The sequence below is a fragment of the Leiobunum rupestre genome, chromosome 3, assembly GCF_980474605.1.
Source record: "Leiobunum rupestre chromosome 3, qqLeiRupe1.1.hap1, whole genome shotgun sequence".
Taxonomy (NCBI): domain Eukaryota; kingdom Metazoa; phylum Arthropoda; class Arachnida; order Opiliones; family Sclerosomatidae; genus Leiobunum; species Leiobunum rupestre.
This window is the reverse complement of record NC_143386.1, coordinates 40,544,551-40,568,014: the sequence shown is the minus strand read 5'-3', so window position 1 is coordinate 40,568,014 and position 23,464 is coordinate 40,544,551. Positions and strand designations below refer to the sequence as shown.

Here is a 23,464-nt window from a genome sequence, read left to right as displayed (position 1 = left end):
GAAAGCAAAATGAGATTTTAGAAAGTAGTTGTAATTCGGAACGATATTAATACTTTTCGCGAATTTAGTCATCAGTTAATTATAAATATAACTTAACGTTTATTTAAAAGCTAGTTTCGTAATTTTTCATCCTTGGGTTCGTTCACAATGTATCTTTAAAGTAGACGAAAATTTTAAGGCGGTGACTCTTGCCTAGCCTCAAGCCTCGGTTTAATCTACCGCGTATTTTGAAACTCAAAAACCCGAGTACTATCTTTAAATGATGGCGAACGCTAATTGTAGTACGAAACAAATAACGAAATACGTGGGATTTTTGGCGTTAAATGGACTTTAATTTAAAATCAAAGATGAGTAACTTTTCTTTATCAATTTTCTTTCCTCTCAAAATTTTCATATAGCGCCACTATCACTATTAATTCCCGTCAATTTATCGCGTGGCAGGTTAAATTTGAACTTTGAAAACGTATAATTTTCAATTTCCTGCCCGATTTCGTTAAAATTTCCACCAAAATAATGAATAGTCGTTATAACAATCAGAATGAAGCAAAGGTTTACGTTCTTCACACTCGGAATTTTTCTAATCATATAATTTTTTACCGCTGTTTGAACAATTATACTCTGCACACTATTTACCCGAAGAGTTTCGGTAAGCCATAACTTTATAATGAACTTCACTATTTAAATTTCGAATTTGCCTAAATCGTTCGACCTCTCATTTCTAAACATACTAGACCGAGCCAAACTCGCACCTCGGTAATGGTGGCCTTAAAATATTTTTTGCGCCTACTCTAGCGCCATCTATTATTATTCAAAAGCGAAAAAATCCAGTATAAACGCGAAAATAAAATGAATCATCACGTGACTCTCCTCTGTCGTTCAAACTTCTAGAGCTCTGCTTAACCTCTCTTACGACGGCTAGCCGCCGAATCTGTTTTAAAGAAATATTTTAGTATTCCTTTTGTTTAAATTTTAGACCTTTCTGGAAGCGCTTTTGCTGATAACGAACAATACAAGACTTTCTGATCGTATTTGCGAAAAAAATTCATAATTCCAAAAGGAACTTTGACCTAAATTTGTAAAGCGTGATTCTGTCCAAATGAATGGCCGAGGAAAAAAGTTGAAGTGCACAGAGTTCGTTTACGCCACGAGCGACAAGAGTAATTTCATTCGCCACAGAAGAACTCACTCGGGCGAAAAACCATTCAAGTGTGACCAGTGTAGCTACGCGTGTGCAAGTAATACTGGTTTGATTTGCCACAGAAGAACTCACTCGGGCGAAAAACCATTTAAGTGCGACCAGTGTGGCTATGCTTTTGCATGGAAAGGGGGTTTGATTCAACACAGCAAAACTCACTCCGGCGAAAAACCATTTAAGTGCGACCAGTGTGGCTATGCTTTTGCATGGAAGGGGGGTTTGATTCAACACAGCAAAACTCACTCCGGCGAAAAACCATTTAAGTGCGACCAGTGTGGCTATGCTTTTGCATGGAAAGGGGGTTTGATTCAACACAGCAAAACTCACTCCGGCGAAAAACCATTTAAGTGCGACCAGTGTGGCTATGCTTTTGCATGGAAGGGGGGTTTGATTCAACACAGCAAAACTCACTCCGGCGAAAAACCATTTAAGTGCGACCAGTGTGGCTATGCTTTTGCATGGAAGGGGGGTTTGATTCAACACAGCAAAACTCACTCCGGCGAAAAACCATTTAAGTGCGACCAGTGTGGCTATGCTTCTGCAAGGAATGGGGATTTGATTCAACATAGAAAAACTCACTCCGGCGAAAAAACATTTAAGTGCAACCAGTGTGACTACGCTTCTGTCCAGAAGGGTAATTTGATTCGCCACAGAAGAACTCACTCGGGCGATAAACCATTTAAAAGTGACCAGTGTAGGTACGCATCTGCAAGTAAAAGTGATTGGATTCGCCACAAAAAAAATCACTCTGGTGAAAAACCATTTCATGGTTCACCTGGAAACCAAGTTGGCGCTTCGAACAGTCACCACCAAGATTGCCAATCAAAACCACGTCAATTTGACTCCTCTGGTCGTCAAACGGGTGGTAGATATTGTTTGGTGCAACTGCGACGTTTGACGAAGGAACAGATCGAATATCTCACTGAAAAGCCCTACCGCGTCCACGCCGTGAAAGCGGAAATTGGCGAACCGGACACCGCAACCATCGACAGAGAAAGAGTTTCCTGCTCTGAATGCCTAAACATGGATGTCAGCAGCGTCAAACTAGAGCCTTTTTATGACTTCATCGACCTATTTCCGATTCCGTCAGTCGTCAGGAGAGAAGAGTTGGAATTTAACCCAGTTAGGGATAAAAACGAGGGTGTCTCAAGGAACCTTGACACCCCGATCAAGACCGAGTTCCCTCCCGAAGGAGAAAACTTGTGAATTTATTTGACGAAACTAAAGAAACTATTTTTAATTTCAATTCTGTGTTTATATTTGTTTCCAACTAATTTACTTTTCATATTTCATAAACTTAGAAAATGCCTTCGAAACGACTCACTTGGTGAACGTTGAAAGACGTTCTTAAGTTGAAGGAGATTGGGTTTTTCACGTTCAATTTTAAGTCAAATTAAAAAAATTTCTGTCAATTTGTTCTTTATTTAACGTGTTTATTTTAAAAGCAGGCGAAATTATGTAGTTACTCAACCTCTATCTTAAGATTATTTGCTAAGCCTCTATTTAGCAGACGACGGTTTCTAGAGGCCGGAAAGGTTCACTAATTAATTGACGGGTTGGTGGAGACGTAACTTAATTGTGTTAAGCTTAACCTGTCTTTTAACGGCTTCCGTGCCCTAGTGGTCATTTATCTAAGACACTGTGGGATCAACTTACATTTAAGTGGTTTGTACAAAACGAAGTTTTAATTACGTGCTGGTGTAAGTAACGTAATAAGTATATCATTTACACTATTGTCCATGGTGAAGTTTTCGCAATACCGCCTTTATTCATTTTGTAAATCCTTAATCAGATAGTCGGACCAGCCGAAATATTAGCTCCACATCAAGGTAGCTGGGAAAATCTATTTATTTATATAAAATTAGATATTTAGAATATGTATTTAAAAGATTTAAGTGTTGGTTGCACGAAAAATCGATAGTAATAAAAACGAATGAATGCGGGCTTGTTTTGAAGCCCATAACGTTCTCTTTCCCAAAATATCATTGAGTCCGAAACTGACCTTTTTCGCTCCTTAAAATCCTGAAATTTTCGGCGAATTTCTCTCCTCCGTAGCTCGAGCAATTTGGGACAAATCCAAGCTGTATTTTTATTCCTAAAATAGAAGGAACTGAAGTGGAGGGATTCTGTTTACTTGTAGAAGTTTTGAAACCAGAGGTTTTTAATCATAATATTAGACTTATTATCGAAATAAAAAATATTTTTTTTAGGCGCGCGCGACCCGACGTTTAACAAAAAATTTACGAGGTGCCTTCGGTTTGATATCGTTTTTCTACTACGTAGGCTTGTGTATGCCTATTTCAATTACTACTGCGTAGGACTTTTTCCTTTGTATTAAATCAACCCGCTTTTAATCCCAGATGTAAAGAAATGTATTACAGACAATTAGGTCGAACAATAGATGAATTACAAATAAAACTGAAAACATTGGCAAACGTTTAAAGGCCGAGAACAGGGATTCCATTTTCTCGTGCGCGAATTTTGACCCCCGCCAAATTGAGTGACAGCGTGACCGACGGCTTTGACTGTTTTTGAATAGAATATATACAATTAGAATAAAAAAAGAGGTAAGTCACGATACATGGAATAGTCCAGGCGGTCACTCAAGCTGTCAGAGATGTCAATCAGTTGTCACTCGTCAAAAAATTAAGTACAGGATAAGAGGGGTGGAAATTCGCTCTGTTCTCGGTCTTTAAAAAGATCTTTGAGGATTAAAAATAGACTCGTGCAGAGATTTGAAGTTTCTCGATCGAGGCACGCGCTTTTAAAAAACGGGCTCGTGTTTTGAAAAATAATTATTAGGCCCGGTTGTGATTTTGATTGAGAAGAAAAGTAAACTATTTTCGTTAAACCTAGGAGCAACAAACACAAGGAGAACGCAGCTAGCCTTTAAACACGCTAACGAAGGGTTCGGTACGAATTTCATTGGAGGAGCGTCACGAACCTTTACGCTGAACGTAAAAAGGAGACAATTTCCGAATTTCCCCCTTCCGACGGCAGCAGGCGCTATAGCGTCTAGCCAATGAAAAACGTACACAAGAAAATCCACGACTTTTGACGGGTTGCGTTCTCAATGTGTGGGGTGTTGTGTTTGTTGCTCCTAGGTTAAACCACGAATGAAACGAAACTCGAAAGAGAGAGAGGAGTTGGAGGAGTTTATAGAGGCAGTAGACTCTACCAGAGCCCAAGTAAAGCCGTCGTACCCGCCGCCATACCACCATCATTTCACCAACGGCCATCATGGTGCAGCACAACGCCCCAGCACGATAATTAGAGTATCATAGAGGCTTCAACCGGTTCGTGTACAGCAGTGTTCTTCAAATTCTGAGTATATAATTGTTTAAAGACAAACAAAAGGAAACTATATTCCCAACGTAACTCTTAGTCAGCACATCTCGCCTAACGAGAGTGCGTTGTAGTTTTGTTATAAATAATTAGTTCAACCGCTTAACGGGTTTGTTACATGTATACGTTTTAGTTTTTAGTAATAAGGCACAAGTAGTTAATAATCTAGGCGCACCGTAGTCTTAGCTTAGTTTTGTAGTTTATTTTACAAGTGTCATAAAATCAAACTTTCATTGTCAACCTGATTATACACTCATAATCATAATCAACAACAAGTGTGACAGAGTAAGAATATACTTAAAGATATGGAAATGTATTTTTTACGCGTAACCCTGGAAATTAAAATGTAAATTTGGTGTAATTTAGGCATGCACCGATATATCGGCCTCTTTTTGTAATTTCGGTATCGGCCAATATCGGCAAAAGGGTCTCATGGATAATATAACTCTTTTTATTAGTAATAACATGAATTTATTCATATTCAACCATGAATATAGAACAGTAGGTTATTTACCTGGTACCATCATTATTAAAATAAGGATGGACTTTCTGCCGATTGACGTCACAACGACTACTTAATGGAGCCAATCGGAGGTGAAAGGATATGACGCGAAAAATCCCGCTCGCACTTTGGAGTTTTAGTGAGTTCATTTTGCGTTTCGTTTTTAGACTCTCTAAAGGCCTTTTCACACGAGCCAACTTTTTTACACAACTAGATGAGTCAAAAAGTTGATACAACTAGTTCATCTTTTGGACTCAAAAAACCCTCCTTTTCACACGTTCCAACTTTTACCGGCAACTTTTTCTATCCATCATTTAACGGGCCAATAAAAAATAAGTGACGTAATGATGCGATTTACAGCGATATCCATTCCGGAAGCCAATTAAAGCAGATGGCTTTTCTCTCTCCAAGGTTTGTCTCTTGTGGTTTTAATTTTCAAGCAAAGGATAGATTTCATATTAATATTCGAATAATATTTTAACAGGATGGCATTAAAACGTAAGGCTGCAAGTGGTTTGCTTTTAACAGTTATGCTTGATGATGCTGAAGAAGGTTATAATGAAAAATCAAAAAGGGAGTTTTGGGTTAAGCCTTGGTTGTCTCGTAGGAAAAAGCAAGGCGCTTCAGAAAATTTAATTAGGGAATTAAAATTAGAAGACAAAAAAAGCTATAGGAGATATTTGCGAATGGACGAGGATTGTTTCGTTACATTACTCTGTAAAGTAAAATGCTATATTGAAAAAAACAACACTGTAATGAGAGAATCAATTAGTGCCGAAGAAAGACTGAATGTCACGCTAAGATTTTTGGCATCAGGTAGGGTATGAAAATAAATATTTTGAACTATAAGCACTCATATTTTCTTAACTTGTGATTTGGTTTTTAGGTGAGAGTTTCACGTCTCTTCATTTTCAGTTTAGACTAGGTATTAGCACCATTCACGGTATTGTGTATGAAACATGCAAGGCTCTTTTTGAATCTTTATGTAAAGAGTATGTGTTTTTGATAAAAGTTCAAATTTAAGTGATTTATCTTTAGAAATATCTCTTTAGTTACATAAAAACACCTAAAAGTTCATCTGAATGGTTAAATGTTGCCAAAGGTTTTCAAGAACAGTGGCAACATCCACGTTGCATCGGAGCTTTAGATGGGAAGCATGTGACCGTTTATCCACCTCCAAATTCAGGGTCTTTTTATTACAATTACAAAGGTGATTTCAGTTTGGTATTATTGGCATTGGTTGACGCAGACCTCAAGGTAATAAGATCACAACAATTTAAATTTACCATTACAATAATTAATGATATATTATTAGGCTATTTTTCTCGACGTTGGAACCAATGGTAGAGCACATGACACAGCAGTATTTTCAAAATCAAAACTGGGCAAAATGCTGGAAAGGAAAGAAATGAATCTCCCAACACCCACCGCATTACCAGGTAGCTACTTTATATTATTGTGACCCTTGGCTTAATGAAGTTAATTTTTTTTATATTTATCTTTGAACCAGGCCAAACTCAACCAACTAACTTTGTTATCATTGGTGATGAAGGATTTCCTATGAAACCGTACCTCATTCGTCCATATGCACTAAGAGAAATATCTTTTGAAAATTCTATCCACAACAAACGGTAGCTGTTAACAGTGGTGTAGCCAGAAATTCGTCAAGGGGATGAAATTTTGTACCGGTAAAGATAGCCCCAAAGTGGGTCCTGTACCCGGGAATACTCCCCCCCTTGTCTACGCCACTGGCTGTTAATTCATTTGTTGATAATTTTCACTTGATTTAAGACAAAATTATTAAATTTTAGACATTCTCGGGCAAGACGAGTGTCAGAAAACTTTTTTGGCATCTTAAGCAACCGGTTTCGGATTTTTCTAAAACCAATCCAAGCTGTACCAGACAATGTAGTGACTATAGTTCTTGCAGCATGTGTCTTGCATAACTTTCTCAGAGCCAATGTAACTACTTACGCTTCAACAAGAAACTACCAGATTGTTTCAAACAAAAACCTTCAGCCATTGACCAAATTTGGGGTCCATAGCACTCAAGAAGCACGAGAAACCAGGGAAAACTTGAAAAAATATTTCCTAGGAGAAGGGGCCTTGGAAGGGCAAGAAAACTTTGCACAATTTTGAACATGAACTTTATTTAGTATGTTTTTGTTTGAATAAATATTTGAAATATGACAGGGTTATATATATTAAATATGACAGGGTTATATGTATATTAAATATGACAAGGCTATATATAAATATATATATGTTTATGATTTACACAATAAGAAAATTTTTACTCCTTTAAGGATTCCTTGTGTACAGTATGGAAAACTACTTCCATAACTTTTATTTTAACATAGTCCTTGCTTTTAGGTGAAAGGGGAGCTATCATGTGGGCTAAGTGCAATCCAAACAATTCATCGGCGCTTTGAACTTTCTCATTTGCAGATATTGGAGCCTTAAGCAAATTAATGCAGCTTTCCATTAGTTCATTCTTTTTGTCTGTTGCTGATGGTTCACATTTTTTGGAACGAGTACATCCAATTTTCTTCTTCTTTGGGAGTGGTAAATCATCTGGGACCACAGATTCTTCTTCAGATTCTTCTATTAGTTCTTGAAAAAGACAGGTATTAGGCTCCTCATTTATGGTGTAAACCTAATTTTAGTTTAAACGGTTTAGCTTTAGTTTTATCTACGATGTAGTAGTTATTTCTTTCGAAATTTACATACTTTTCCATCTATTTCGAAATCCAGATTTGAAGTAGAGGGTGCAGTTTCCAAACTCGAACTTAAAAACATCATGGATGTATAAAACTCCCACTTTGGGGCATATACTTGTCCAGTTCCCATTCCACTTGCTTTTGAAATAGCTTTCGAGTGTTCCTTGTTGTAATAAGTTCGCAACTTCTGCCATTTGTCTTTGGCATCAGAAACTATGAAATAAATATAAATTAATGAAAGGGGTTATAAGAAATGTATATGAAAATTGATCAAACATAAAATTTAAAGAACTGTACCTGAACATCCAATGATTTCAGCAACTTCACGAAACTTAAGTTCTCTTTTTTCCTTATCCTTGTACAAGTCATCTTTGGTATTATACAAAAAAGGATTGTTTTGAATATATTCAATCAAAATCCTAATTTTTCCAGGTGTCCAAGGAAATATAACCTGGTAAAAATTTCCTATTATAGATATATTCCACCCTTTTCAAACAAATGTTATTGAAATTTCAATTACCTTTGTAGGTTTCATTGCAAAAAGATTACTTAACAAAGATAAAACTTTCTTTAACAAACGCGCGCGTAACAGTCGCGTTCAAATACAGACGTCTCGATCTTTGACCCGTCAGCGATTTAAACACCATCTGTCGTAAGCATCAGAAAATAAGAGACGAAACACGAAAAAGCGGTAAATTTAAATTTAGGCCTAACAAAATTATGCGGCAAAACTCCCGACGGGAACTTCATTTTGATTGGCTAAAATATTTCAAATCAAATTGCTGAGTCAGCAAAAATGGATCAATGATCCATTTTTTTATCGCCAACTGATCTGGTGGATCAACTCATCGATCTTCTATTCACACGAACCAATTAGATGACTCAACTCGAGTTGACTCATCTAGTTGTGTAAAAAGGTTGGCTCGTGTGAAAAGGCCTTTAGTCTTACATTAATTGTGGTTTAAAAAGTGCTTTTAAAATGTCCGTTTCTACCTATATGACTAGTTCAAAAGTGATTCTTTTGACAGTCATTCTTTCCACCTCTTCTGATAATTTTAAGAATCTATCATCAGTTCATTTACGTAACTTATCGGACCTAGGCTTAGCATCATTGAAGTCAGGTTGAATAATTTTTATACCTCTTGGCTACAGCTAAGAATTCGGTTTGAATTTGGTAAATATCAATTAAAATTCAGTCAATATACTTGATTGATAAGTATCAAAGTCAAGACTGGGTGTCTCACAGTAGCGTACCCAATATTTGTACGTACGACCATACGCATGTGCCCCCTGTGCCCCTCCCTTGGCTACGCCACTGGTTTCTCATTCACTTCTGTTAACAAACGTAAACCAATATTGTCTAGATGTTTGAGCCTTTGTGGTTTTAAAATTCCTTCCTCCTTATCAAGGGCTAACCTAGCAATAACCTTTTGGGTTTATTCTACACTCGCTAAATTTATTTTAGATGAACTAAAACTAATTTCACGCGCAACTTTCGCGTTTTTCTTACCAATAATTGCTCTTATCAAACCGACTTAAAATATTAATAGTTGCGAAATTTTCGGCAGGCGACTGTGGGCGGGGCTTAAAAGCTCACCCTTTTTTGAACGTGATGGCGCCAGTATCAAAGGAGATCTAAATTCATGGTTTAATATGAATTAATTAATGCTAATAATACTAGCGGCTTTTTAATAATTAGAAGTGTTATATTATCAACGAGATTCTTTAGTTAAAGACTCAATTTTTTGTTTAAGGCATAATAAGTCGCTAGATGACTTGGGCCTAAGGTGGTGCCTTGGGTATAAGCCTAGCTGATTATTATTATATTTCTATACCATATATATATATATAAACCGGTATATAACGCGAACGGGTCATTTGATTTTGTCTGTTCTACAGTATTCCTTCGTAAACTTAAGCGTTAAGTCATGTTTTACACATTTCTAGCCTATAAGATCACGCTTGTAGGTGTCTTTGAGCTCGTTTCTACGCACTTGGTCGTGGCATCTTTACATCTGCCTATGAAGTTGGCATTTGACCATCCATGAGAGGACAAATGTAACAATTTTTTTGAACGCCACTCAATATAAATACTAGTATTTGATCCGCCTTATGTAGCGGAATCTTCTTGAAAATATTCAGCTTTAAATCGATCTACATCTAGATCTTTTAGTCGCATTACCTTTCCCTCAGTGTTGAGTACTCCTGAAAATCATTGAAGATATCTATTGGTCGCTTTCGCTTATGTCATCGATTACTCACCAATTTAACATTGAATCATGCATATTTCAAGCCGAAATGGTTAAATCGATTCCGCTACGGTTTTTAGAAGATAACTTTTGAGTTAAATCCTTTTCTTCAAAAGCAAGTTCGTTACTAGTAAGTAACTTCTTAGGAAGATATTCCTACTGAATTTCTTTATCAACGGCAGAAATCATTACCCGTGTGTTAGTTAACTATGTGTTCTAGATTTTTACTGAATCGCTAAGAGCGGTCGATACCCCAATACTTTTACAGCTTCCAGGGTGACCACTAAAAAAACCCCAAAACATTGATAGGAATATAGGAAATTCACCAGTCGATTTATAGGAGAATATAAGAGTATTTTCTTGGAGAATATAGGAGCATATAGGAGTATTATCTAAAATTAAAATTTGTTTTACTATTAGAGGCAACGCTAAGCCTCAGTGAAATCAGATTAATAAGCAGATGACGATATTCCTTAGTCAGTGCAGTGCAGTTCTTTGGAGAAGCAGTTTACATTTTATCAAAGGGATTTAGTACATTAAGCGAACTAGGCACGCGCGAAATTCGAAAAAACCACACGAAATACAAAATCATAGCTAATTATAGAAAAAATTATAAAATAAAGGAAGCATAGTCACCCTGAGCTTTTTAAGATCTTCTGAAGTCTCTACTTGAACCACCAGTCCTTTTTTTTCTCGGTCAGACAATTTTCATTCTCATTTTGATCTTCGATAGATAAAGATCGTACTCCAATTTCGATATTTAAGCAACGGACGTTACTTATTTGTCTGTGAAAAAATTAGTACTACCATTTCACTTCGAGGGGAATTGTTTCAATTTGATGGTTAGGCCATTTCGAACTACTTCCGATAAGGTTGGTTTTTGCATGGAAAGCATTGTTTTTGTGCACTAGCACCTTTAATACTGGAAAGCTCCAGGCGGCTCGCAATTACGGGTTTTTCGATACTTTTATGAAATTGCTTATCTTGTGACTAACTAATATTAATAATAATCAGCTAGGCTAATACCCAAGGCACCACGTAAGGCCTAAATCATCAAGCGACTTTTAAAGACATTGATTTAGGTGGCCGGGTTACAACGCGCAGCGGGGTGGTGGTAAGCCAAGCGAGCCACAAGTTGGGATCGAACCCGGCTCCTCTTGCTGCGAGGCGAAAGTGCTAACAACTACGCCACCCCACTTACTGGCATTAGCTTGTTACTAACGCAACATAGAACACTTCCCACATTCTCGGAATTAAATTGAAGGTTTTTAATTTCAAACTCACTTTCCTCGATATCATCTAATTTTGGTCTTTTATTACGGCTCCTAATGACTACCACGCATTCACCTTAACTTCAAAAATAATTTCGTGTTAAATATATCCATAATTGAAAGTTATAGTAGTCCACAACAGCCTTTTAAATGTGCTCAGTTTATGGATAAATTTCGTATCTAAATTGACTAATATTAAGGGGAAAATCACGTCGAGAGAAAAAAAAAACGATTTGGAATTGTCGAAACTGAAATCCTTATTTACTCAAGGTAACTACGCTAGTGAGAGCGCATGGTTACAAAATATACCCGAATTGTTCGAAATTTTTATACAGCTCTGAAAATTGATATACACGTGCCTTGAACTATACTCTCAACTATCTAAATTTTATTTTCCAAAAAACCGACTGGAAAAACTTTTATTTAATGAAAAAACAACTTTGTTGCCGAGGCCGCGTTCATCTTAGTTTAAGTGTTTTTAAATTTGTGTTCTAAGTTGAACCCATCTCCGCTACTTAAAGAATAAAAAATGATAAATCGTGTGTAGCTCGCGTGGTAAAGGTGGTAAAGTTATGATTTTTTTTATGGTAATACGTGTCACAGTGCTACTTAAAACCTGATAAGGAACCACATCGAGGTATTTTTTTCCTTGACGTTTTTTACCATTTTTCATTTTTCTGCTTAGGGAAAAATGGTATATCGAGTGTAGCTCGGGTGGTAAAGGTGGTAAAGTTATGAAATGTTTTATGGTGATACTTGTCACAGTACTACTTAAAACCTGATATGGAACCACATCGAGATATTATTTCACTAACGTTTTTTTTTAAATTTCCCGTTTTTGTTTCTACCTAATAAATAAGAAAAACTTCAAATACAACTGAAATGATCTACGTTTATTACATACTTTATGTATAATAAAAATGTCCAAAAATGTGAAAAGTGATTTGTTTTTAAATAAAAAATTACAATTATTATAAATATAGAATTATAATACATAAATATGGAAATATTGAAATTATTGAATTACGTACGGGTAAAACAGAATGAGAAGTTTTCTTAATTATCACAATTACCTTCACACGCGCACATAATGGTACATTTAATTAAAAAAAATGTCTCGATGTAGTTCCATATCAGCTTTTAAGTAATACTATGTCACGTATCACCATAAAAAAAATCTATATTTTAACCACCTTTACGACCCGAGCTAAACTCGATTTACCATTTTTCCCTATAGAGAAAAAGGTAAAATCGTTCAAAACGTCAAGTGAAAAAATACCTCGATGTGGTTCCATATCAGGTTTTAAGTAGCACTGTGACACGTATTATCATAAAAAAAATTCATAACTTTACCACGCAAGCTACACGCGATTTACCATTTTTTAATCCTAAAGTTGCGGAGATGCGGCGCAACGTAGAACAAATCATTTTAAAAACACATTCAAACTTAGATTCGTGCGTCCTCGGCATCAAGGGAGTTTTTTGCTTATAAAAGTTTTTCCAGTCAGTTTTTTTGAAAAATAAAATTTAGGTAGTCGAGAGTATAGTTCAAGGCACGTGTATATCAATTTTCAGAGCTGTATACAAATTTCGAACAATTTATCACCATGCGCTCTCACTACGCGTGTTTTTCTCTTATGGTCCCTTAAATTCAGATTAATTTTCCGAAAATCGGAAAAATAAAAAATTTAAACATAAATTACTTTTAAGGGTTTTTGATGTTTTTAGCTTATTATCGATATAAAATGTCTAATATCAGTTAACATAATACAAAACATTAATAGTGTTACATTGTTAATCAGTTTAAACTAGTCTAGAGGTTTAGTTTTACTTTTAGATTCGAAAAAATGAGGTGAAAATGCTGCTTTATTTAAATTATCAAACAATATACATGTATTAGACTAATCGTGGGATAAAAACATTTTTATGCTTTTCGGAAAATACGGAATATTATCTGACCTACAACACAATTTTTTTACAAAAATTTCCTGTTGAAATAACAAATCAGATTAGATTCTTGAGAACCTATAAAGTAATTCGGTTTAGGTACATAAAAATGGTGTTCCAGATTCAAAGATATCTAATTGTGAATGTGGCGAATGCAATGCTTGAGAGGATCAATTACGAGCGAAGCAGGAGTGCGGAATTTGATGTGAAATGCCACTCAAAACGGGTATGAGTGGCTTCTAATCTCAACGTTAGCAAAAGAAGCCTAAAGCGTGCGGCCATTTTTTACTCGAAAATATACAATCAAAATAAAGGTGGAATAAAAGCATATTTAAGGAAATGCTTAATGGTCCTATCCGGTCTCCAAACAATAACTTTAATCATGTAGAAGCTGAAACTTTGTTTTCTAGAACAAAAATGCAGTATAATAAAGACTTATTTGTTGCTGATAATGATTCCGAACATCTAATATTGATAACAATGTTATCAAAGTAGTCGATAAACAAAATGTTAGTAGGCCCATTGATGAGTTACAATTATCTCGCGTACCAGTATTAAATGGCGTTTTGTCTTTGCAATCAAATCAAATTTTGGTCTGTAACAAACGTCGTACCACAAGAAAAATTAAACCAAATGGAACTAAAATAAATGGAAATCAAAAAAATACTGTATTTGTAACAAACCAAATGATGGAAATATGTATTTCAAATGCACATCCAGTAAAGCTTGGCTTCGTAATAAGGGCATTCGCTTTAGCGAAAGGCCAATGCCAAGTACGGAAAACCGTATCAAGGGGGACCAAAATTTTAGTTGCTTTACGTGTCTTTTAAAAGCTTTGAGACATGGGATTGAGAATGCGTACCACACTTTTAAATAAATGGTTTAAATTTAAACCATTAAGGGGTTATTCCACTTTTGTCAGAAAATCGAACCCTAAATCGTTTCAAATTAGATATGTTTCTCTTTCTTTTTCATGAGACGTAAACCTTTTTGGGTAGTACCAGCTAGGAGCAACAAACACAACACCCCACACAAGGAGAACGCAACCCGTCAAAAGTCGTGGATTTTCTTGTGTACATTTTTCATTGGCTAGACGCTTTAGCGCCTGCTGCCGTCGTAATTGGAAAATTCGGAAATTGTCTCCCCCCCCGTAAAACGTTCAGCGTAAAGGCTCGTGACGCTCCTCCAATGAAATTCGTACACAACCCTTCGTTAGCGTGTTTAAAGGCTAGCTGCGTTCTCCTTTTGTTTGTTGCTCCTAGGTACCAGCTTGTTTTGTTTCATGACGTATTATTTCAATAAAACATTGTCCGTTTTTGATTGTCCTGATAATTTGACATTTTTAGCAACTACAGTTTTCGAGAAAAACGTCTGGGCCGATCAAATTGAGACACCCTCTATTATTAACAATACAAAATGATTTAGTTACGAGTAACACTTATATAAAACCTTTTGCTACGTCGGTAGTCCTACCTTATCGATACAATATCTCTAGTAAAACAGCTGCGCCCGTTAACTTTCAAAGAGATTCTTATTAGAATTACTCCTTATTCTAAACAAAATACCTCTACTAATACAAAGTATATCAATTTAATTTGATAAAGGTAAGCAAAATTAATATTTCCAATTGGTTTTGATCAATAAAAAATATTTGTATGTAAATTATTAAATTAAATAAATTCTTGGCTAACCCTTGGTCACGAATATCGTTTTTATTCAAAGTTACCATCAGCCGCATAGATAAATTGTAGGATAAAGTAGGGCACGCGAATCAGAAAACTTTATATTTGGACGTATCTAAACAACCAAACATTTTAAATTGGTTTTCGGCAGAAATAAAATAACGGAAATAACTTTCCAATCGACTAAATATTATTCTAACTATTTATTATAATAATGATGGTTTATTTGTTATTTACAAATAATTTATACAACAAAACATTTATTTAAAGGCCTAGGTTTTTTTCGGCCTGTCCCCCTTTAAATTAACTTAGTGGAGCACAAATACCCTGGTGGTAGGCCAACCGCTGAACATGTTGACCTAATTTAAAGGGGGACAGGCAGAAGAAAACCTAGGCCTTTAAGTCAAAAGTGGACTTTTGAACCGCAACAGAGGCATTAATCTAATACAATTTCACTTGGCGTGATTTTAAACATTACTGTTTTTTTTATAGTTTTGGTTGAATCTTGTGTTTTTATATTAAGTCCCTCGCAATTTTTTAATTTGTGCAGTTTAGGTAGGTCATTTAAGCCCATTGAATTAAAAAGATTTACACCATTTTTAAATATCGATTTTAACTTTATATTTGTGCGAGCATAAGTGTTTCGTAAAATCTGTTGGTTTAAAAGTTTTTACCCACCCCCATTGAAATTAATGTAAAGTTGGTGATAATTAAACGTAAATTAACTTACCAAATGGTATACGAAATATTCCACTGACAATTTTTTTCCGTTAATATGAACTTAAATGTAATATAAAATCATCTTGAAAAATCCTTTATCGCTTTATAACGTTCAAAAATAATATTTTTAACGCGCCAGATAGATAATCGAACATCTGCTTGTTTAGGTAAAGTTTGCGTTGTCAACGCGCGTATTAGAAAGCAAAATGAGATTTTAGAAAGTACGTTGTAATTCGGAACGATATTAATACTTTTCGCGAATTTAGTCATCAGTGAATTATAAATATAACTCGAAATAAGTTTCAAGGTTTATTTAAAAAGTTTCGTAACTTTTCATCCTTTGGTTCGTTCACAATGTATCTTTAAAGTAGACGAAAATTTGAAGGCGGTGACTCTTGCCCAGCCTCAAGCCTCGGTTTAATCTACCGCGTATTTTGAAACTCAAAAACCTGAGTACTATCTTTAAATGATGGCGAACGCTAATTGTAATACGAAACCAATAACAAAATACGTGGGATTTTGGGCGTTAAATGGACTTAGAACGTATTTCGTTATTTGTATCTTATTAGAACGAGCGTTCGGGTTCAAAGATGGTCACTTGTTTTTCCTATCTATCTTTTTACCTCTCAAAATCATTAAGAAGGCGCCACTATCATTATCCCGATCAATTTTTGTTTTAAACCCCACAACATTTAAATATCAATTTAAAATCAAAGATGAGTAACTTTTCTTTATCAATTTTCTTTCCTCTCAAAATTTTCATTTAGCGCCACTTTCACTATTACGATCAATTTTTCTATCAATATCCCAAAAAGTGTAAATATCAAATGAAAATCAAAAATGAGTACTTTCTATCCTATAGATTTTTACCTTTCAAACATTTTGAGTAAACACCACTATCAAATTCCTATCAATTTTTATCTAATGGTTAAGTCTATATATCAAATCAAAATCAAATTAGTACTTTCTACTAGATCAATTTTGTTCCTTTCAAAAATCTTTACACGGTACCTCTATTAAATTCCAATCAATTTTTCACTAAAGTCACTTAAGTTTATATATCAAATAAAAATCAATTAGGCACTTTTTTCTCCGAATACCTTAAGTAGAAATTTACAAACCTAATCCCTAATCCACCGGAATAATGTGAACTACGGTTCTGGTTTTGGTTTTAGTTTTACTTTGCCCACGGCCAACTTCGATGACGTGCTTAAGCGCGAAAAGTGCGTCATCAAAGTTGGCCGTGCTGTACCCATGCCGTAAATAATTAATTGCACGCGAAATCACGTGACTCTCGTCAAAAGACATGTTTTAGAGGAACTATGGACGAAATGCCGTATAAATAAAACAACGGTTTACCCCTCCCCCCTTTTACGTAACCAGGAAAATGAAAAAGACTGTTAGTAATCAACTTTTTGACCGAGAGCCGAAGATTATATTAAATTCAAATCAATATTTTAACTTTGTTTTTCGAAACTATCCAAAATTAAGCTTCACCTAACCTACAAAAATCTCGTTTCAATTTTTTTCGGTAGATGGCGACCTCTATCACTTTCAAATCAAATTTCACTTGACCAGTAAAAATGAATAGCATTTATTTTTTTTCAATATATGTCGACACGTGTCCTATCCCATTAAAATAAAATTTTCGTAACGTAAATATGCGGAATCACAAATCAATCAATCTTTTTACGGTATTTTGAAACCTTTCAAATCAATTTTTCTTTCTATAGAATTTTTTGTGTTAAAAATCATATCAAATTTTAAAGAAAATTTCTTAAATCGATAAAAAAAAGTATCAGATTCAAAAAAGATATGATAGTGCCCATCTTAGTTCGGGTTTTTCCGTTTTAAAATACGCGGCAGATTAAACCGAGGCTTAGTACTGGGAAAGATTCACTGCCTTTCATTTGCTTTCTAATACGCGGGTTGACAACGCAAACTTAACAGGGCCCGGGAAAAATATTAATTTTTAATGTTATAAAGCGATAAACGATTTTTCAAGACGATTGTATATTACATTTAAGTTTATATAAACGGGAAAAAATGCCAGTGAAATATTTCTTATATCATTTGGTAGGTTAATTAACGTTTAATTATCGCCAACTTTAAATTAATTTCACCAAGTTACGCGTGAGTTCGCCCCTAGAGGCGCTGCGCGTCAATCGCTCGTACTCACTAAGCCTAAATATTAAAAATTTCAAAACGAGTTGCGTAACAACTTATTTTTATCTCACTCTCACAACACAACAGTTTGGCAATCCCGAATCAAATAAATTTTATTTAGCGACAACGAGGTAATTTTCGTCAATTTATCGCGTGGCAGGTTAAATATGAACTTTGAAAACGTATAATTTTCAATTTCCGACCCGATTTCGTTAAAATTTCCACCAAAAAAGTGAATAGTCGTTATAACAATCAACTGAAGCAAAGGTTTATGTTCTTCACACTCGGAATTTTTATAATCATTTAATTTGTTACCGCTGTTTGAACAATTATACACTGCACACTATTTACCCGAAGAATTTCTCTAAGCCATAACTTAATAATTAACTTCACTATTGATATTTCAAATTTGCTTAAATCGTTCGACCTCTCATTTATTTACGTACTAGCTCGAGCCTAACTCGCACCTCGGTAATGGTGCCCTTAAAATATTTTTTGCGCCTACTCTAGCGCCATCTATTAATATTCAAAAGCGAAAAAAATCCAGTATAAATGCGAAAATAAAACCGTGGAGAATGCTCACGTGACTCTCCTCTGACGTTCAAACTTCTAGAGCGCTCTGCTTAACCTCCTCTCTTTTCAAAACTTACTTTTGGGTCAGTCCATGTCAAATCGAGAGGTTGGGAAGCACTACCTCACCTATTTGTACATCAAATTTTGGTGCGTAAATAGCCTTAAAATAATGACCATTTCCAAAATTTTGTCCCTCTATCGATTAAATTGGCCAAAAAATCCACATTTTGGCCATATCTTCCAGCTAAATACCTTTAAACAATCGCAAATTTGTTTTCTATGTGTATTTTGGACAAGGAATCGTATTCTTGCCTCAAAAAAGACCTGTTGATATTGGTTTGGAAGATATTAACGTTTTCGTGGGGTCTAAGAAACCCCAAAAAAACGGAAATGACGTAACCTTCGATTTTTTTAATTTTTTTTATATTATTTAGCTATTGACCCAAGAAGCATACATGTAATGTTTCAACAATGAGAAATGTTTGGTTAAAAATGTATAAGAAAAATTCTAGTTCGATTTGAAGTTTTTAATCTGTTGATAATAGAGATAATTTGTGAATGACCTTGAAAAAGGTGTTCAAGGTCATCAAAATTTACTTTATCGTTGGGCCATTTAAAATGGTTAATTTCGAAATAAACTCTTTACATTGAACATTGTTCAGTTTATGTAAAACAGACATGGTCCAAGAAGACGCGCTTAAGGGTCAATAATTCTAAAGCTAATAATGTCAAGTAAATGAAACTTTCAGGGCACATAAACCATTTAAAAGCCCCAGCGATAATGTAAATTTTGATGACCTTGAACACCTTTTTAAAGGTCATTCACAAATTATCTCTATTATCAACAGAATCAAAAATTCAATTCGAACTAGAATTTTTCTTATACATTTTTAATCAAACATTTCTCATTGTTGAAACATTACATGTATGCTTCTTGGGTCAATAGCTAAATAATGATAAAAATAAAAAAAATCGAAGGTGACGTCATTTCCGTTTTTTGGGGGGTTTTTAGACCCCCCGAAAACGTTAATATCTTCCAAACCAATATCTACAGGTAATTTTTGAAGCAAGAATACGATTCCTTGTCCAATATACGCCTAGAAAACAAATTTGCGATTGTTTAAAGGTATTTAGCTGGAAGATATGGCCAAAAATGTTGATTTTTGGGTCGGTAGAGCCTTTGGTGTGGGAAAATTTCAATTGTTCATAAAATGGCCAATTTTATCGATAGAGGGCCAAAATTTTGGAAATGTTCATTATTTCAAGGCTACTTACGCACCAAAATTTGATGTACAAATTGGTGAGGTAGTGCCTCCCAACCTCGCGATTTGACATGGAATGACCCTTTTACGAGGGCTGGCCGCCGAATCTGTTTCAACGAAAGGGTCATTCCATACGGTTTCGACCAACCATGTCACCATGGGTCAATCGATTTTTTTTAAATTATAAACACTGATAGATTTGCCTAAAAAACGGTGATATCCAAGGTTTTAGCTGAAAATATTAAGTAGTTTTAGAATAAACACATTTTAACCGAAACCCCAGATTTTTTGGTATATCGTATCTCGATTTCAGTACCCTTTCATGAAATTTCGTCTATTACTTATTATTTTAACGTTGACCTTAATGTTAATCATTTTAAACTGGTGCCTCAAAAATCATTATATAAAATCATCTCTTCCATAAGCAGATATAAAAAGGTGAGTTTTACGAAGTGAGAAACATGAGCCGTTGAGTTTTGTGATTGTATACGTAGTTAAAAGTAATATTGTTTTAGGGTTAGTAATTGAAAATATTTCAAAGAACCACTCCTGACTATACATATAATTAATTTTTATTTCTTTAAATTGTGAATTCCGCTTAAGTTTCAGTGAAAAATGAACTGGTCAGTTAAAGAAAGTTAAATTGAACCTACCACACATTATAGATGATATAAAATGAATATTTTGCGAGTGTTGATTCTTTTGGGAGCTTGGTATTACAAAAGGTAAAAATAAAATTCGGAAGCATTTATTGTACCATGTGTTTCTTAATGTATTTTCCAAGCTAACCAAAATGGTGGATTACAAAACTTTAATACTGAAGGGTATAAGGTTTTTTCTAGGTATTTATCAATTAGGTTAAGTTTACAGTTACAACAAAACTTTACAGGCGACACTAAAAAGTTTATGCCTCTATTTAACACGCAATTAGTTTCAATTTAATATTTTATCAATTTACTACTCAAAATTAAGGGTTGAAAAATAAATACATAAGTTAACAGTCTGTCATGGCCTAAACGGGACGACAAATGCCATGTACCTCTTAACTTGATTTTGCGACTGATATCAACCCCTACAGCGACTGCTTCCAGAGCTAGATCCTTTATTCTTAAAGATTATGATTTAGAAAATATTCGAGCATTATTTATCACACATCGTTAAATACGTATTAATAATTTCTAAAAGATTTAAACCATTTTTTGTATGATATCCAAAATATAAAATTTCAAAAGTGTGGAATTTCAAGAAAATAGTTATTGATTTATTAAATAAAAACAAGGAATATACCCCTTTTTTAAGAGCTTATTTTAAAACTCTTTTCTAGAGCTATTTAATAGTGTATTTATATTTCGTGTTTTCAATCGCCCACATGACCCTTTAACCCCCCGAATGAGACCCCCAAAAATAAAAATGTACATTTTGACATCCAATAACCTGGTATCAATTCCAGTTAGGACTATATAAACTCCACCATTAAATTGGCCTTGCCGAAATGTGTAAGATTGTGGTATTTTGTTAAAATAAAATATATTTATAAAAAGTTATTAGACTTAAAGCGAAAGGGTACTGAAATCGAGATACGATATACCAAAAAATGTGGGGTTTCGGTTAAAATGTGTTTATTCTAAAACTACTTAATATTTTCAGCTAAAACCTTGGATATCACCGTTTTTTAGACAAATCTATCGGTGTTTAAAATTTAAAAAAAATTGATTGACCCATGGTGACATGATTGGTCGTAACCGTATGGAATGACCCGAAATATTATAGTATTCCTTTTGTTTAAATTTTAGGCATTTCTGGAGGCGTATTTGCGAAAAAAATTCATAATTCCATAAGGAACTTCGGCCCAAATTAGTAAAGCGTGATTCTGTCAAAATGAATGGCCGAGAAAAAAAGTGCGCCACGAGCCACAAGCTTTCTTTGATTCAACACAGAAGAACTCACTCGGGTGAGAAACCCTTTCATTGCGACCAGTGTAGCTAGGCGTCAGCAATAAAGAGTAATTTGGTTATTCATAGAAGAACCCACTCTGGCGAAAAACCATTTCAGTGTGACCAGTGTAGCTTCGCGTCTGCAAGAAATACTGGTTTGATTTTCCACAGAAGAACTCACTCGGGTGAGAAACCCTTTCAGTGCGACCAGTGTAGCTACGCGTCAGCAACGAAGGGGAATTTGGTTATCCATAGAAGAACCCACTCCGGTGAAAAACCATATCATTGTTACCAGTGTAGCTACGCGTCTGCAAGTAATACTGGTTTGATTTCCCACAGAAGAACTCACACGGGTGAAAAACCATTTCAGTGCGACCAGTGTGGTTATGCTTCTGCAAAAAAGGGTCGTTTGATTCTCCATAGAAGAACTCACTCGGGCGAAAAACCATTTCGGTGCGACCAGTGTGGCTATGCTTCTGCAAGGAAGGGGGATTTGATTAGCCACCTAAGAACTCACTCTGTTGAAAAACCATTTTGGTGCGACCAGTGTGGCTATGCTTCTGCAAGGAAGGGGGATTTGATTAACCACCTAAGAACTCACTCCGGCGAAAAACCATTTCAGTGTGACCAGTGTAGTTACGCGTCTGCGAGTAATTTTGGTTTGATTTGCCACAGAAGAACTCACTCGAACGAGAAGCCATTTGGATGTGCGAAGTGCCTATATCGGGCCCAACATAAATACATTGTACTTCGCCACGAAAGAGCACGTCACTCTGAAGTGGAAAAGGCCCACAAATTACCCAGTTGCGACCGGAACTTCGCTAGCAGTAAAACCCTCCAAGGTCACCTTAGAATTCATGGCTCACCTGGAAACCAAATTGGCGTTTCGAACCGTCACCACCAAGTGCGCCAATCAAAACCACGTCAATTGGACCCCTCTGGTCGTCAAACAGGTGGTAGGTATTGTTTGGTGCAACTGCGACGTTTGACGAAGGAACAGATTGAATCTCTAATTGACAAGCCCCACGGCGTCCACGCCGTGAAAGCGGAAATTGGCGAACCTGACACAGACGCCACAACCATCGACAGAGAAAATGTTACCTGCTCCGAATGCCTCAACATCGATGTCAGCAGCGTCAAATTCGAGCCTTTTTATGACTTCATCGACCAATTTCCGATTTCGTCAGTCGTCAGGAGAGAAGAGTTGGAATTTTGCCCAGTTGGGGACAATAACGAGGGTGTCCCATCGAACCCTGACACCCCGTTCAAGACTGAGTTTCCTCCCTAAGATCAAAACGTATTGGTTTCTAACTAATTTACTTTAGGTATATTTCATTAATTTGGAAAATTCTTTCAAAACGACTTTGTTGGAGGTTTTCACAAATTGAAGGAGATCGTTTGATTTTTTCCCTGTTAAGTTCTAACTGAGTCTTAATAAAAGTTTTTATCCTATCGATTTGTTCTTTTTAACGTGATTATTTGCAAAGCGGGCGAAATTCTATCTCAAGATTCTTTGCTAAGCCTCTATTTTGTAAACGACTGTTTCTAGTGGCCGGAGAGATTCACTTATTAATAGACTTATTATTGGAGTCGTAATTAAATTGTAGTAGGCTTAGCCTGTCTTTTATTATAGCAAGGAGTCCAGAGATGGCGCCACTCTAGCGGCTTCCGTGCCTTATTTGTCATTCATTCGTGACACTGGGGGATCTACATACCCTTACCAAAACAGGAGACTCATTTTAGGTTGTGATAAGGAGCAAAAGGATTATGTCATATTTAAATATATTAACGTATATTAGGTTTATTTAAATCTTAACCAAGTCATAATTTAAAAGACCAGCTTTGACACTCGAAAAAGACTTAATTAGCTTATTAATACGACTGTTGTTTTAGCTTAA

The 23,464-nt window shown here is 35.4% G+C and overlaps 1 protein-coding gene and 1 pseudogene across 1 annotated transcript; both read left to right on the top strand.

Moving 5' to 3' along the window:
* Positions 1–990: 990 nt before the first annotated feature.
* On the top strand, positions 991–2,460 carry LOC149951775 (uncharacterized). Its single transcript, XM_090168202.1, has one exon. The coding sequence runs from the start codon at positions 1,097–1,099 to the stop codon at positions 2,399–2,401; it is 1,305 nt and encodes a 434-aa protein (XP_090024328.1). The 5' UTR covers positions 991–1,096; the 3' UTR covers positions 2,402–2,460.
* A 19,020-nt stretch (positions 2,461–21,480) lies between these two features.
* On the top strand, positions 21,481–22,950 carry LOC149951774 (uncharacterized; annotated as a pseudogene).
* Positions 22,951–23,464: the final 514 nt, after the last annotated feature.

Coding starts and splice junctions, on each gene's coding strand:
- LOC149951775 (XM_090168202.1), top strand. CDS start 1,097: ATGAATGGCCGAGGAAAAAAGTTGAAGTGCACAGAGTTCGTTTACGCC.